The sequence below is a fragment of the Ipomoea triloba genome, chromosome 5 (assembly GCF_003576645.1).
Source record: "Ipomoea triloba cultivar NCNSP0323 chromosome 5, ASM357664v1".
NCBI lineage: Eukaryota > Viridiplantae > Streptophyta > Magnoliopsida > Solanales > Convolvulaceae > Ipomoea > Ipomoea triloba.
The window spans coordinates 10,270,780-10,288,933 of NC_044920.1; the positions used below are offsets into that span (position 1 = coordinate 10,270,780).

Sequence of the window (18,154 nt, forward strand, 5' to 3'; positions counted from 1 at the left end):
ATTACTGACTCAATTACAATGTAGTATCTGTTCATAACTACTTTCTCAACCTACTGAAGCACAAAGAGTCAACAGTTGCCTCCACTGAGGCTAGAACTCACTCCCATCATTCATGTGGAGTGTAAATCGGGACACCGGGTACCACTAAACTACACGGTCTTCTATTCCCCCTATAGCTACACACCTTTCCGACTAGCATAGTGGGGAAGAACAATTAGTTTTCTTTATGATGATGATGACGACGATGTAACACTCCTATTTTCATATACAATTTTTATTTACAAAATCACCAATACATACGCGAAAGCTTACACATTTAACCAAAAAAAAAATGTGTGTTACGTTACCGCCATGCTTAAGTATTTTTCCTATACCTAAACGCTAAGATTAAAACTAACAACATCCCATATTCTCCAATGTCCAACTTAATACAAGATTAAATAATATACAACCAATAATAATAATAATAATAATAATAATAATAATAATAATATGTGTAGGTAAACTCAACTTAACACGTATATACACACATATTATAATAACAGTATTACTAAATAAGAATTATAATAATATTAACACTAATAATAATAGTATTATTATTAATAATAATAATAATAATAATAATAATAATAATAATAGATAAGTTTATGTATATACATACGTACCAATAGTTTTCATCACAAAATTTTCCAACATTATAATTTCATTACTCATCGTAATTTCATTACTTATCATAATTTCAATAAATATAATAATTTCACCAGTCATTCATAATTTCATCAAAAATCAAAAGTACAAACAATATGTACTCACATCAAATATATCACAAATTATTATTTTAAATAGAATTATTTAAAATAAGGGGCTATTTTCTTATTAAAATGATTATGAATATAATTATTTCATTATGGGCTTGGAATAATGTATTTTATATACATAACCCATTATTATGTCACTACCTATGATATAGTTTATATTATATGATTGTCATAAAGCCCAATGATTTATATTTTGTAGAGTTGTCCTAAGCCCATAATTAAATGTATATATATATATTTGTCTTATAGATTATGGTTGATGACCCAACTATTCTAAAATAACCCAAACCCAAAGAGGAAACCAAACCTACTAAATATAGCTAGTGTATACACCATCAGCAGCCAAAATCCTCCTTTATCTCTGCCTCACGATCCTCTCTCTCTCGTATCTCTCCTCTCTCGCTATATCTCTCGGATAAATCAGCAACAACATCACCATGAACCATGAGCTTCCACCCTCCTCCTTCTTCGACCTAGCTCCCTCGTCACACTTGGCAAGCTATCGTGACCAGCAACCCTTACTCCGGCGTCAGCTTCTCCCTCTTGACGCGGTAGCAGTCAACGAAGGACTCCGACGAACTATGAGCAGAGAGCAGCTCCTCAACGGCGGCGGCGACATGTAGCTCTCGCAAGCTCTCCGATGACGATACGCGACGATGGTAGCGGAGCTCGTCGATGGTTATTCCTTCCTTTTCGCGACGAGCAAAGGGCAGAGCAGCGGCATGGACCTTCTCTCCGGCATGTGCTTCGCAATGTGGCCGGGCTCCTCTGTTCTCGGCAAGCCAAAGCAGAGCGACGTGAGGGGGAAGGCTGGGCGGTGCAAGGTAGCGGTGTGGATTAGCGGTACGCGCCTCTCCGTTACGGCGTGAAGGTGGTAAGCAGCGACATTTCCTTCCAGTTCCTCCTCAGCAAGCAGCAACGCTCCTCCCTTGCCTCCGGCGGCTTCGCAATGGCAGTCCAGCGGCGGCAAGCTTTCTCTCTCTCTATCGTTGGTGGCTGGGTGTGCGTGTGAAGGGTGTTGGTGGGATGGTCGCATGGTATGGCAGAAGGAGATGAAGTGGCGTGGTGGTACGGTGTCCATGTGTTAGGCTGGAAGGCGTGGTTTTGAATCCATGATTGGCATAGGAATTAAGGTATTTGTCATCTCTAAGCTTTTATGATTATAGGGGGTGATTTTACCTACCAATAATCAGTTTATGGCTTAGGGTATTGATCATTGTTAATCACTAAGGTTATTATTAATTAATGATTAGATTATTATGTTTTAATGCCTTAGTTGTCGTTGATGGTCATATTACACAATTATAGTTTACGTAGGTTTATGATTCAATTGGCGATTAGTTATGGACCCCGAGTAAGGACGTTGATGGGTTAGATAGAAATCCTAATGTCATTATGGATTAATTGATAGTAGCCAATAGTGATGGTATTAGACTTGGTTAATTCTCAGGTTCAAAAATTGTGGACTTGCTTTTGATATTGGATTAGTACGCTTCAAGAGGTAACCATCATGTCTCACTAAAAACTATTTTACACTCTTGATCTATGTATAATACTTGGTGTTTTGGAATCCTGTGGCCGGAAATTTCTTGGGTTGCCTTTGTTTTTGATGATCCGTGATCTATTTTGATGGGTTAATGAACTTGTGTTCTTGATCCTTTGCATCTTGATGAGTATGAGCAGTTATTGTTATGGATTCCATGTTTATTTGGCTTCTAAAATGGGTAATCTAGACAATCTGATCGTATTCCTGCATTCTGGAATGAATATATTGCATTCTAATTCGAGTCTGGGAGTTGTGCGTTGAGGGTGCCCTTGCGGTGCATCCTAACGGTATAATGTGTCTCGTTGGGGGTCTTCCGCAAGTGCGTGACGGGTAGTGTTGGCGGAGGGAGGTGTTCCGCCGGAGAGTTCCTCCTCCTTCTTGCGGAGGAGCGTAGCGGAATGGGCAGTTCCGCCACTGGGTTCCGCCAGTTCAATTGGCATTTTGGTTCTAGTAGCTTGTTTTGTGATCTGTTGGTCTTGTTTATTCATCTTTGATTCTAGAACTTGTTTGGATATTTTGTTGAATATTTCACCTTGGTTTTTGAGTATTTATTCATGTCTTTTGATTCATTATCTTGATCTATTGGTTGGTTGAATCCTTGGTTATATTTTCTAAGTATATGTTGTGTTCATGATCTGAGATGAACACTGTTTGTGGATAATCTTTGGGGATTGAGTCTGAGGTTGGATGTGGAGTCGTGAATCTTTGAGTATCTTTTGGATTGTTGAGGGTGAGCTAACTGTGGGCAACATTTGCCCCTGTGTAACTAATTGTGGGCTTTTGCCTCTGTGGGAATGGGCATCATTTGCCTCTTGGTTGGGCTTATTGCCCCTGTGGAACTAACTGTGGGCATCATTTGCCTCTGTGGTTGGTCTTTATGCCTATGTGTACTAACTTTGGTTTGGTGGTTAGTATGAGAGATGGTATTGTGGTTGGAGGGTATGGTTTGGTGCTTATCTTTGGTATGATGTTTGTTTGGTTCCTTATGGTTCTTTAGTTGAGTTGTATCTCAGTTGTTATCCGTTATTCCTTGATATATTGCGGTTTGGTGGTTTCTTTGTGAGTAATCTTTTGAGGTTATGATTTAGTTGGTATTCCGTTATAGACTTGTTGCCTTGTACATTCATATTGGATATTGGTTTTACTTGGAGAGTCCATGGTTTATGGCTTATTTAGCTTGTTGTTGTTAAGTCTCCGTTTTTACTAAAGAACAGTTTGTTGGTGTGTATATTCTATACGGGTGTGTAAACCTATTTACAAGCTTATTATATTATGTATGTTCTCACGAGTGTGAGTGGTGGTTGCTTAGCATTCTTTTGCTAATGGTTTTCTACACGTTTTCCAGGTATGGAGTAGTCTAAGCCGAGAGCGCGCTAGAGCTATGTTATGCTTGCTTAGACTAGATGATGTTTTAGACTCATTTGGGGCCTGTGTGCATTTGTTTTGGATCATGTGTCTTGACTAGTTTTGTTACTGTTATGATTTGAGGATTTTATGTTTTGTTTTTGGATAGCCTGTGCATCTAGGCTGTGTTTTACCTAGATGTGGCATGACACACGATGAGTTTTAAATCGCTTCCACTATGGTATGAGTAGTTGTTGAGATATGCAGCTTTTATGTTTAAAGTTTTAGTTATCTCAGCTTGTGAAAAGTTGGGGTGTCACAGTTGGTATCAGAACCTGTGTTGAGGTCTAAGTAGGAATCCTAGGGTTGAATACTTGAGACTCTAAGACTTGATCAGTAGAAACTAAGGTGGTTGAGAATCCTAGGATGTGTGAATTCTAGGACTCGCCGTGAGGATGCGTTTTAATTGTTTAAATTATTTGTGCTTTGTTAACCTTGTTGTTTGTAGCTGTTGTACCTTGCGGGCGCGCGTCTTCCCGGTAAGTTCTTAATCGTTATTACATAAGTTGCTTTGTTTTAGATTTGTTAAAGAGCCTGCTTTAGACTAAGAATAAGAAGTTAGTTGTCTATCAATGCGAAACAGTGGGTAACACCGTATGCGTCTAGACATTAAGATGAGCGGGTGACTCGTTGAAGATGACTAATCTACTCGTGACTTAAAGTCGTCAGCAGCAATCTACGTTCCCCGAGAATTGGCGTCTTCGCGCGTATAGCATCGTCTGCAAGGTCTTCTCCAACCTCAAGACTTGAAAAAGAAGTTTCGTGCAGCTGAAGTTCGGTGCAAGACAAAGAAAGCGACTGGAGCCCGAAGACTGAAGACTCGAAGACCCTCGACTACGAGGGAACGGCAAGAGCAGAAGTTGACGCGCTAATAAAGAGTCAAGCCTCATCAAGAAGGAGCTTTCGGATCAGCGATGAAGAATATCGTGCGAGCTAAGCTTAGTAATGATGAAGCCTAAGGAATTATAATTAGAGGTCGTGATTCGCAGACCTTAAGATAGTCCTACCTACCTCTGAAGCGGCCACAAAGGAACAAGTTAGAGATTGCAACCTTGAAGGCAAAGAAGACTAAGACAAGTGGAAAGGAAAGCTTGGACCTTCGAGACCCCGAAGATAAGAAGAAACGCCTTACGAAAGTGGTATGTCCCCATGAAGTGAGAAGGGATTAAGAAGTGAATTAGGAAGTAAGGATCTCGGGTAGCCTATTCGGTACGCCTTGAAGATGTTATCTTGTGCAAGAACTTGAAGAAATTAACCTCGGTGGCAAGAAAGAAATAAAGAGTAGCTAAGCTAGCTAGTAGAAGACCGAATCGTCAAAAGAGCAAGATCAACAGAAATGCACCTAAAGGCTAGCTCAATCCTTGGATTTTCCTAAGTGGAATTGCATTATGTACTAATGGATTCCCGTAGAAGACTTGCTGTTAAAGAAGAACAAGTCGGTTTATACTCAATTGGTCTATAAAGATCTCAAAGCTGGTGATCGCGTTGGACGCAAGATTAAAGTTGAGAGCTGCACTCCAACTAGCCCGGATGACCAACAAGAAGAACCATGGGAGATTGGAAAGACTAGTTGCTACATTCGCGCTACTAACCTGCAAGGATCACGAGATGGATACTAAGACTTGATTGGACTGTTCTACACTAATGCCTACCAGTCAAGTAAACAAAGGACTCCCCATAAGATCTTGTGCGATCAAAAGAGTAAGAATTCTTGATGCTAAAACAAGTATAAGCAATGCATCGGCTTAGAACCTCGATGTTCCAAAGTACAAGGAAGATAAACTCAGTTTCTAAGATCACAGTTAATCATTGGCGAATCTCCTTTCAAGATCGGGCAATACCCTTCTAATTGATCCTACCCTTTTTACGAATCTCCCCGAGAATCCCTCGTTCTGTATCGATCGATCGTTAATTGCGAGTTAATTGGGCAAGAATGTAGGGTGTATTGAAGAAGGATATTCGTGATTCATCGCCTTCAGTCTCTCTTGGAGTGATAAGGATGTGCGGGCCGTAGTTTCTTTTAGATTCGCATTGCGTGGGAAGCAAAGTCCAAAATCGCCAACCGGTCAAAGTGTCGGGATCAAATCGTCAAACCTAGGAAATCGCTTAGAGTTGAGAGACTCCTTATCCTTCTTAAAGCCGAATTCCTCTTTGTTCCTTGAAATTCCAACTATCCTCCTGTTGAGAGATCCCTCCTATCAATTCTAGACCTCATTGCTATCTTCCCTTGGAACTGAATTTCCTTTCTTTCCTTGGAAACTTGCATACTCTTTCATTGAGGCATCCCTTCTATCTATTTTATATCTCATTCTTAGCTCATTTCGAAACTAAATTTCTTTCTCTTCCTGAGAAAATTGCTTACCCTATCGTTGAAGAATCACTCCTGTCTTTCCAGACCGCATTCCTAAATCCTCTTGGGACCTAATTCCTTTCTTTTCCTTGGAAATTTGAATATCCTATCGTTGCAAAACCCTTTCGTTGTTCTCAAACCTCGACCATATCTTCTCTCAAAGCTGAGTTATTCTCTTTTCTTTAAGAGAACTCGATATTCCCTTGGTTGAGAAATCATTACTATCCTTCCAAACGTTGTTCTTGTTTGCCTCTTGAAATAACTTGGTGCAAGGTGACAACCTTACTTCCTAAGTTGTGACCTTGATAACTCCTAATTCTATTCTTACTCGATGATCGTCCTTGAATCTTGAACCTTAAGCCTTTCATTCTCTTTCCTTGTTGGGTCAAAATTTTAAAAAATAAGCCTATACTATATAAATATTTTCTCTATAAGTGCTTTCGTACTAGTTTTAACTCTCTGTCTCCAAAACAATTTTTGAGCTTCGGGGACGAAGCTCCTTTTAAAGGGGGTAGAGTGTAATACCCCGCATTTCCCTAATTATTATTTTAAATAGAATTATTTAAAATAAGTGGCTATTTTCTTATTAAAATGATTATGAATATAGTTATTTCATTATGGGCTTGGAATAATGTATTTTATATACATAACCCATTATTATGTCACTACCTATGGATATAGTTTATATTATATGATTGTCATAAAGCCCAATGATTTATATTTTGTAGAGTTGTCCTAAGCCCATAATTAAATGTATATATATATATATATATTTGTCTTATAGATTGTGGTTGATACCCAACTATTCTAAAATAACCCAAACCCAAAGAGGAAACCTAACCTACTAAATATAGCTAGTGTATTCACCATCAGCAGCCAAAATCCTCCTTTATCTCTGCCTCACGATCCTCTCTCTCTCATATCTCTCCTCTCTCGCTATATCTCTCGGATAAATCAGCAACAACATCACCATGAACCATGAGCTTCCACCCTCCTCCTTCGACCTAGCTCCCTTGTCACACTCGGCAAGCTATCGTGACCAGTAACCCGTACTCCGGCATCAGCTTCTCCCTCTCGACGCGGCAGCAGTCAATGAAGGACTCCGACGAACTATGAGCAGAGAGCAGCTCCTCAACAGCGGTCTCTACGGCGGCGGCGACATGAAGCTCTCGCAAGCTCTCCGATGACGATACGCGACGACGGTAGCGGAGCTCGTCGATGGTTATTCCTTCCTTTCCGCGACGAGCAAAGGGCAGAGCAGCGGCATAGACCACATCTCCGGCATCTGTTTCGCAATGTGGCCGGGCTCCTCTGTTTCTCGGCAAGCCAAAGCAGAGCGACGTGAGGGGGAAGGCTGGGCGGTGCAAGGCAGCGGTGTGGATTGGCGGTACGCGCCTCTCCGTTACGGCGTGAAGGTGGCAAGCAGCGACATTTCCTTCCAGTTCCTCCTCAGCAAGCAGCAACGCTCCTCTTCTGCCTCCGGCGGCTTCGCAACGGCAATCCAGCTGCGGCAAGCCTTCTCTCTCTCCATCGTTGGTGGCTGGGTGTGCGTGTGAAGGGTGTTGGTGGGATTGTCGCATGGTATGGCAGAAGGAGATGAAGTGGCATGGTGGTACGGTGTCCATGTGTTAGGCTGGAAGGCGTGGGTTTGAATCCAGGATTGGCATAGGAATTAAGGTATTTGTCATCTCTAAGCTTTTATGATTATAGGGGTATTGATCATTGTTAATCACTAAGGTTATTATTAATTAATGATTAGATTATTATGTTTTAATGCCTTAGTTGTCATTGATGGTCATATTACACAATTATTGTTTACATATGTTTATGATTCAATTGGCAATTAGTTATGGACCCCGAGTAAGGACGTTGATGGGTTAGCTAGGAATCCTAATGTCATTATGGATTAATTGATAGTAGCCAATAGTGATGGTATTAGACTTGGTTAATTCTCAGGTTCAAAAATTGTGGACTTGCTTTTGATATTGGATTAGTACGCTTCAAGAGGTAACCATCATGTCTCACTAATACCTATTTTACACTCTTGATCTATGTATAATACTTGGTGTTTTGGAATCCTGTGGAAATTTTTTGGGTAAGCCTTTGTTTTTTATGATCCGTGATCTATTTTGATGGGTTAATGAACTTGTGTTCTTGATCATTTGCATCTTGATGAGTATGAGCATTTATTGTTATGGATTCCATGTTTATTTGCATTCTAAAATGGGTAATCTAGACAATCTGTATTCTTGCATTCTGGAATGAATATATTGCATTCTGATTCGAGTCTGGGAGTTGTGCGTTGAGGGTGCTCTTGCGGTGCATCCTAACAGTATAATGTGTCCCGTTGGGGTCTTCCGCAAGTGCGTGACTGGGAGTGTTGGCGGAGGGAGGTGTTCCGCCGGAGAGTTCTCGCCTCCTTGCGGAGGAGCGTGTCAGAATGGGCAGTTCCGCCACTGGGTTCCGCCAGTTCAATTGGCATTTTGGTACCAGTAGCTTGTTTTGTGATCTGTTGGTCTTATTGATTCATATTTGATTCTGGAACTTGTTTGGATATTTTGTTGAATATTTCACCTTGGTTCTTGAGTATTTATTCATGTCTTTTGATTCATTATCTTGATCTATTGGTTGGTTGAATCCTTGGTTATATTTTCTGAGTATATGTTGTGTTCATGATCTAAGATGAACAGTGTTGGTGGATAATCTTTGGGGATTGAGTCTGAGGTTGGATGTGGAGTCGTGAATCTTTGAGTATCTTTTTGGATTGTTGAGGGTGAGCTAACTGTGGACAACATTTGCCTCTGTGTAACTAATTGTGGGCTTTTGTCTCTGTGGTAATGGGCATCATTTGCCTTTGTGGTTTGGGCTTTTGCCTCTGTGGGAATGGGCATCATTTGCCTTTGTGGTAATGGGCATCATTTGCCACTGTGGTAATGGGCATCATTTGCCTCTGTGGTTGGGCTTATTGCCCCTGTGGAACTAACTGTGGGCATCATTTGCCTCTGTGGTTGGGCTTTATGCCTCTGTGTACTAACTTTGGTTTGGTGGTTGGTATGAGGGATGGTATTGTGGTTGGAAGGTATGATTTGGTGCTTATCTTTGGTATGCTGTTTGTTTGGTTCCTTATGGTTCTTTAGTTGAGTTGTATCTCAGTTGTTATCCGTTATTCCTTGATATATTGCGGTTTGGTGGTTTCTTTGTGAGTAATCTGTTGAGGTTATGATTCAGTTGGTATTTCGTTATAGACTTGTTGCCTTGTACATTCATATTGGATATTGGTTTTACTTGGAGAGTCCTTGGTTTATGGCTTATTCAGCTTGTTGTTGTTGAGTCTCCGTTTTTACTAAAGAACAGTTCGTTGGTGTGTATATTCTATACGGGTGTGTAAACCTATTTACAAGCTTATTATATTACTAGTTTTATACGCGCATTGCGCGTATGGGTTAATGCCCAATGTTTATATTTAAATAAATATTTGAAAGTATATCAATGTAAGATTATATAGGAGAAGTTTATACATGGGTAATTGAATGTCGAATTTTTTTATTTAAATATCTAACTCAAAGTATATGAATCCAAGATAATATAGAAAATTCATTATAATTATTACTAAAATAAATGTTTGCAACCTTGTAAAATCGATAGTCTAAATATTTGGTCTAAAAATGATAGTCTAAATAAATACTACTTTTCATTTGAATTTTTCTAAGTGTTCTTAAGTCTCTTTTGAGTAACATTGTCATTGTCTTCATCTTTACTATTTGTTCTCTTCCTTTTTGTTGGTAGCGTGTTATTTGCAATTCGGTTATTGTTGATAGCATAGATGACAATGTTATGCAATGAGATTATGATATATGAGCTATGGACTTTCCTTTAGGTGTTCTGCTTGGGGTTCATTTGGTTTAACCATTATTGTTGAATAAGCTATTGTGGATAAAGAAATCCCTAGTTTAAGAAAAAAGATTAAATAAATTAATAAAAATTTGAAAATTTAAAATATTATATATTCCAAAGATATTAAAAGGCAGTTTCTCGCTTCAATTTGCTGGTAATGGGTTATTTGAGTACTTTCATTGTTAACAAATTCCCCAAGTAGTTAATTTGATTGGTTTCAAACTGTTCTTTTTTATTTTTTTCATGGTAGTAAAGAAATACATATGTATCATTTTTTGGTGTAACTACTAATTTATTTAATTCAATAAGCGTAAAATAGAGCGATTTCGCTTCAATTTGTTGGGTTATTTGAGTACTCTCTTTGTCAACCAATCCCCAAGTAGTTAATATAATTAGCTTCAAATTATTTTAAAATTTTGTTTCACAATATTAATAAAATAGTTGGTAAATAAATATATAACATTATTTTGTACTATAACTTTGATATTTATTTACAAGATATTGTAAAAATAAGATAATGGACAATGTAATGAATATCAATTGATAAATTTGAATGTAAAGAATCTTTGCATGAGAGAAAATAAAGACAATATAACTAATGAAATTATTTCTCTTATTTAATTTAATTTTTTGATAATGAATAATTTTTTCAAATAAAGGTATTGTAGACACATAATTCTAAATTAAAGAAATACATATGTACCATTTTTTGTTATACCTACTAATTTATTTAATTTAATAAGAGTAAATAGGGTGAGAAACTTAATTATGTCAAATTTGATTGAGATGAGGTTCGAACCTAAGACCTTTCTTATAGAAATTAATGGGTAAGTTAAAAGTTAACGGAATATTAACGGAGAAGAGAATATTTAACGGAAAACTTAACGGATAATCATAAAAGTAAGGTTAAATTAGGTAATCTCTATTAATAATATTAATCTGAATTATCTTAACCATCTATTTGATTAAATAATTCATCTGAACCATCCATTTGATTAAATAATTTGACCGCCATTTTTTCTACCCATTTTAGGCCTCTCTTTGGCTCTTATTAATATAGTAGATGTATGTTCTCACGAGTGTGAGTGGTGGTTGCTTAGCATTCTTTTGCTAATGGTTTTCTACACGTTTTCCAGGTATGGAGTAGTTTAAGCCGAGAGCGCGCTAGAGCTATGTTATGCTTGCTTAGACTAGATGATGTTTTAGACTCCTTTCGGGCCTGTGTGCATTTGTTTTGGATCATGTATCTTGACTAGTTTTGTTACTGTTATGTTTTGAGGATTTTATGTTTTGTTTTTGGATAGCCTGTGCATCTAGGCTGTGTTTTACCTAGATGTGGCATGACACCCGATAAGTTTTAAATCGCTTCCGCTATAGTATGAGTAGTTGTTGAGATATGCAGCTTTTATGTTTAAGGTTTTAGCTATCTCAGCTTGTGAAAAGTTGGGGTGTTACAATAAATCTTACCCGAAGTCCAACAATTCTTATGAACACTTATAATGGCACCCTAGTCATTGATAAGGAACCTAAGAGGCTAGATTTTTCCTTAACAAAAATCAGGGTATCACAAATAATAATAATAATAATAATAATAATAATAATAATAATAATAATAATAATTGATGGGCGGTGAGAAATTAAATACTCAGAAGAAGAGGACAACCGATCTAGAATGACTCAACGTGGCAAGAGTAGGTTGAGAGAAGACCAACTATAAGGAGATGGCTTGGACATTGAGCGGGTTGACAGAAGTGAGGTCGACCGGCGTTCAGGGATGAATAAGAGTAAGAGATTACATGAAGAGTAGAAACTAGAGAGGGAAGACGTGGTCGGCCCAGAGGCGGAACGAGTTAGCCAATTGGAGGCCGATCGACACTTATAGGTGAGTGACTGGAAGACATTACATGAGGAGGGGAGTCAGAGTCGGCTAGAGGGGTAGGTCGGCCGGCACTCATAGGTGAATGACTGGAAGAGATTACATGAGGGCAAGTGATGAGGAAGAAGAATACGAGGCCAAGGATTTTGATTTGAAGATGTCAGACTCACCGACTGTTGAGCAAGAACCATGACGGATGCTAATAAGGAAAGATTAACCGTTAAGATAGGAAGGGCGGGCCCGAGTAAGCGGAAGAAGGAAAGTCAAAAGCTCGTCCCCAACGAGCCGAGTGAGAAGGCCTGGCAACCCAAGCAGGTGAGGCAAATTAAGAACCTTCTTAAAAGCGATGGAGATCAGGCGCGGATTTCATGGGAGAGATAAGGGAAGTAGATCAAGAGCCTTTAGGAAGTTCAATCGAATGTAAGATGACAAGAAATCATGTGCATTTATGGTAGTTTAGGGTTTCCATGTAAAGATTAACCCCCTCCTTGTATAAATAGGGGTATTGGACCTTGAAAAAGGTTAAGCAATTCTTAATAAAAGAAGGACTGAAACGCTGCTTCAATCATCCATGTGGCCCGCTGTTCGACCATCCCGTGGTTGGTAAAACCAACACTGACGCCGTTCGTGGGGAACGATATAAAAGCTGTGTCGTTCTAACTGATTGAGAGTGACAAAAAGACGTAGCAATGGTTTCAACTAGGAGTCGTCAAGGGAGAATCCAACGGCAAGTGCAAGTTAACGTAAGGGGCGACCAGATCGTTTCTAAGGGGCGAGAACTACGAGAGCTGCTGACTCGACCCAACTCTCGTGACTTACGAGGGTAACTTAGCCATCAAAATTCTTGTGAACAAGCCGAATCATGTGCGAGAAAATGTTCCAGTAGTTGAAGAGGGGCGAGTCGCAAGCGCGCCTTCGCCGCCTCCACCGCCTACGCGGGTTGTTCCTTGCCTTGCGGACGTCATGAATCGAAACATGGATTTATTCGAGCGCGAGTTAACAGCTCGAGTAGTGAGTGCTCCAGTAGGAGCAGCGGCCCAAGCTATGCCTCAGGTGCCTTAAGGGTCCCAAGTGCCACATATGATCCATTAAGAGTCCCTATTGGTCCCATTACAAGGTCCAAGACTAAACTCTTAAGACAATTTTACATTAGGTTTGTGCAACATTGGTGGAAAAGTCATGAAAATTCAATAAGGAGTCCAAGTGATGATGGTGGATACTTAGACTACTTTACTTGCATTAAAGATGATTTGGAAGAGTCCAAAAATACCATCTAAGATGTCCAAATTCATGGCTTTGCTTGGGAGGGTACAAAAGAGGTTGAAATAATTCACCAAAATCAGATTTTGAGGCACATGAACAAGCTTTGGCATATTAGGAAGACTATTGGTCTTTCCTAGACAAGTTATGACATTTAATCTCCTTGATAGTGATGTATTTTTACTATTGATGTCTTTTGATCTCCTTGATGTACTTTTACTATTGATGACATTTGGAGTCCCCTAGCATGTGTATAAATAGGGTGTGTATTTCCTTTGATGAATCAAGTAATTTCAGAATCAATCAAAATTTCCTAAGTTTTCTTTGCAGAATTTGCAGCAATTGACCCAATTGACTCAAACTTTGGGAAATGCGCTTCTCAATAATCAACGGGGAGGGCCAGATGTGGCTAAGATCATAGCTGGGCATCGTCCGCCATTCTTCACTGGTAAGGAAGATCCACTAGTGTTAGAAGATTGGATAAGGACTTTCGACAAAATGTTTGAGGCTGTAGAATGTCCTGAAGAAAGGAGGGTGGAGATAGCTACATTCTATTTCCAGCAAGAAGCTGACAACTGGTGGAGTATGATGGGACCCATGTATCAACAACAAGGAGAATTTCAATGGACTGACCTTAAAGCTTGAATGCGGGATCATTTTTATCCCGAGCATGTTAAGTCCGCTAAGTACGAGGAATTTCTACATCTACGTCAAGGGACGACATCTGTTCAGGACTACTATGCTAAGTATCTTGAGCTGGCACGATTTGCCCCTGCCTTAGCCCCGGATGAGCCAAGCAAGGCTAGGAAGTTTGTAAATGGATTAAATTTTGAGACTCAAAAAGCCGTTTGTGTGTTTGAGTGTCAGACACTTGGAGAGGCTTATAACCGGGCTGCCAAACATTATCGAGTCCAGCAGATGCAGAAGGAGGTTCGTGAGAAGGGTAAGAGGAAATTTGAAGGTAGTAGCAGAGGGGGAGAGAAGAACTCTAAGATGAGTCAAGGAGAGGCTATTCGGGATTACCAAAGAAGTGGGATTCCCAGACCTAGGAGGGATTTCCCAACTCAAAGTACAGGGATGACTAGTAGAGGATGGATGAAGGAGAGGCATTTCTACTGTAAAAGATGTGGGAAGGATCATCCCGGTGTCGATTGTATAGGGATGCCGGTAGAGTGCTTCAATTGTGGGAAGAAGGGCCATCGCTCATTTGAATGTCAAACTAGCAGGAGGGAAGGGTCATTCCGTCCTAGCCAGAGTCAAGAAAAGACCCAACAATCTGGAATACAAGTGAAGGCTAGGAATGGAGTGAACGTGGCAAATAGTAACACTGAGAGCACAAGCAAGGCACCAACTAGCAGGAGTGGACCCCAGCAAGGGAGGATCTTTGTGATGAGTAAAGCTCAGGCGGATGTGAGCGATGTGGTGGCAGGTACTTTTCTGCTTCGTGATATACCTGCTTATGTATTATTTGACTCTGGAGCATCTCATTCTTTTATATCCTCAAGGTTTGTAGAGAAATTAAAGTTAGTACCTAGTTCCCAAGTACAATTTAAAGTGAACCTTGCATCGGGGAAGGTGGTGACCTGTAGTAATGTTTTTGAGAATATACCTATAAATATAGAAGGGGAAAGTTTCCCTTGTACCTTAATACAGTTTGGGTTAGACGACTTTGATATAATATTAGGGATGGATTGGTTAGGAAAATATAGGGCTAAGATCTTTTGTAGTCAACAAAAAGTGGTACTGAGGAACCCAAAAGGAAAACGTGTGTCCTATAAGGGAGTTGCAAGTCGGCCCGAGGTGAGATTGGTATCTTTGGCCAAGATGAGAAAGTATGTGGAAAAAAGGTGTGAAGTATTCTTATGCATGGTGGAAGATTTGAATGTGGATAAGAAGGGAATTGAGCAAATCCCTGTCGTAAGGGAGTTTCCTGACATATTCCTCGAAGAGATTCCAGGCTTCCCTCCACAACGGGAAGTAGAGTTCACCATTGATCTAGTACCGGGCACTACTCCTATTTCAAAGACCCCATACCGAATGGCCCCAATAGAATTACAAGAATTGAAGGAGCAGCTTCAAGACTTGTTAGATAAGGGATACATTCGTCCGAGTGTATCGCCATGGGGAGCTCCAGTATTGTTCGTGAAAAAGAAGGACGGGGGGTTGCGACTCTGCATTGACTACCGTGAGTTGAACCGGGTGACTGTCAAGAATAAGTACCCACTCCCTCGGATTGATGATCTGTTCGATCAATTAAAGGAGGCTGGTACTTTCTCAAAGATAGATTTGAGGTCGGGATATCATCAAGTGAGAGTGGCTGAGAAAGATATATCTAAGACAGCCTTTCGGACAAGGTACGGCCACTATGAATTTACGGTGATGCCGTTTGGGTTAACAAACGCACCAGCAGTATTCATGGATCTCATGAATAGGGTGTTTAGACCTTACTTGGATGAGTTTGTCATTGTATTCATCGATGACATTTTAGTCTACTCCCGGAATCCGAAAGAACATGAGGATCATCTTCGGATCGTGTTGCAAACACTAAGGGAAAATCAATTATATGCCAAGTTGTCTAAGTGTGATTTTTGGAAGGATAGTGTGGCATTTCTAGGCCATATCGTGACTAAGGAAGGAATCTCGGTGGATCCAGCCAAAATTCAAGCTGTGATGAATTGGCCTACTCCTACGACAGTTACTGAGGTCCGAAGTTTTCTGGGATTAGCAGGGTATTATCGAAGGTTTGTGCCAAATTTTTCTCGAATAGCCCAACCTATCACAAATCTCATGAGGAAGACTATTGTATTCCGTTGGGAAGAAAGTTGTGAGAAAGCTTTCCAAGAGTTAAAGGAAAAGTTAACCACTGCTCCTGTATTGATTCTACCATCAGGAACTGAGGGATTTGAAATATATAGTGATGCATCAAAGAAAGGTCTTGAGGGATTTGAAATATATAGTGATGCATCAAAGAAAGGTCTTGGGTGTGTACTAATGCAAAATGGGGCATCAAAGAAAGGTCTTGGGTGTGTACTAATGCAAAATGGGAGAGTGGTGGCATACGCATCATGTGTACTAATGCAAAATGGGAGAGTGGTGGCATACGCATCACGACAACTAAAGAAATATGAGGTGAATTATCCCACCCATGACTTGGAATTAGCGGCAGTTGTGTTTGCTTTAAAGATTTGGAGGCATTATCTTTATGGAGTGCAGTGTAAGATCTTCACGGACCATAAGAGCTTAAAGTATATCTTTACTCAAAAAGAATTAAACATGAGGCAGAGGAGGTGGTTGGAATTCATTAAGGACTATGACTTGGTAATCCAGTATCATGAAGGAAAGGCAAATGTAGTAGCAGATGCTTTGAGTAGGAAGACGAGTCATACTCTTAATACTATTTGGGTACTACCAGATGACTTATGCAAGGAATTTCAAAGACTAAATTTGGAGGTAAGAGAGCAAGGTGGGACCAAAGCTGAAATTGAGTTATACCACATGAGAATTATTCCCAACATGTTTGAAGAAATAAAGAAAGAACAACTTAAGGATCAAGAGTTGAACAAAGTAAAGGCTGAATTGGTTGATGGAAAGAAAGGACTATTTGTACTATACAATGACGGAAGCCTGCGCTATAATGGTCGATGGTGTATTCCAAAGGCATGTACAGAGATCAAGCAGCAAATTTTAGAAGAAGGACACAATACCCCTTATTCAGTACATCCTGGGGGAGTCAAGTTGTATAAAGATATCAAGAAACATTTTTGGTGGCCTAACATGAAGAAGGAAGTGGCAGAATTCGTGAGTAAATGTTTAAACTGCCAAAAGGTCAAAGCTGAAAGATGTAAACCTAAGGGATTGGTGCAACCATTGGAGACACCCGGTGGCAAATGGGATTCTATTTCTATGGACTTCTTGGGGGGATTACCCTTGACAAGGTCAGGGAAAGATAAAATATGGGTAGTAGTGGACAGGCTTACCAAAACAGCAAGGTTTATCGCCATGAAAGACACTTGGACCATGACTCAATTGGCAAAAGCTTATGTAAACCAAGTTGTTAAGTACCATGGAGTACCTAAGGATATAGTTTCTGACAGAGATTCCCGATTCCTATCTCAATTCTGGCAAGCGTTACAAACAGCGATGGGTACAACGTTGAAACTTAGTACTGCTTTTCATCCTATGACTGATGGGCAAACAGAGAGGACTATACAAACTTTGGAAGATATGTTAAGGGCTTGTGCATTGGATTTTCAAGGATCATGGGATGAACATTTGGATCTAATTGAGTTTTCTTACAATAATAGTTATCATGCAAGTATCCAAATGTCACCGTATGAAGCTTTATATGGACAGAAGTGTAGAAGCCCTCTATGTTGGGAAGATCTGGTTAACCCTGTGATACTAGGACCTGAATATCTTCAAGATATGACAGAAAAGGTCAAGTTGATCCAAGAAAGGATGAAAGCTGCACAGGACCGACAAAAGTCTTATGCTGATTTAAGAAGGCAATCGGTTGAATTTCAAGAAGGTGATAAGGTATTGCTGAAAATATCTCCTACAAAAGGAATAATGAGATTCGGGAAGAAAGGAAAGTTGAGTCCGAGATATATTGGACCGTATGAAGTCCTTGAAAGAATTGGGAAATTAGCTTACCGATTGGCGCTACCAGCTGTGCTAGATCGAGTTCATAACGTATTTCATGTGTCTCAATTAAGGAAGTACGTACATGATGCATCGCATGTACTTCAACCTGAGGTAAATAAGATCTTTGGATTAAACTATAAAGGTTGTCAAAGTTATGTTATAATGAGTATATTATAATTCTTATAGGTTGTGACTTTGGACGCGAACTTATCATATGAAGAGAAACCGGTAAAAATCTTGGATACTAAGACCCGAGATACCCGTAGAAAATCCATAAAGATGGTAAAAGTGTTATGGTCAAACCATTTGGTGGAAGAAGCCACATGGGAGTTGGAAGAAGAAATGAGAAGACGATATCCAAC

At 39.8% G+C, this 18,154-nt stretch overlaps 1 protein-coding gene across 5 annotated transcripts in view; it reads left to right on the plus strand.

Moving 5' to 3' along the window:
- The first annotated feature begins 1,183 nt into the window (after positions 1–1,183).
- The window catches only part of LOC116019043, a 24,986-nt gene continuing 8,015 nt past the window's right edge, over positions 1,184–18,154 (plus strand). For 2 of the 5 annotated variants that reach the window (XR_004098659.1, XM_031259111.1), the window contains exons 1-2: positions 7,017–7,795; positions 8,075–8,125. Coding sequence is in view for 1 of the 5 variants with exons in the window: in XM_031259110.1 (XP_031114970.1) it covers positions 14,566–14,577 (12 nt within the window). In the remaining 4 variants the exon portion in view is untranslated. Of the gene's footprint in view, positions 1,952–2,268; positions 2,320–7,016; positions 7,796–8,074; positions 8,126–11,148; positions 11,387–13,565; positions 14,578–18,154 lie in introns of those variants that run through there. The other 3 variants (XR_004098658.1, XM_031259112.1, XM_031259110.1) reach the window with 3 other exon arrangements.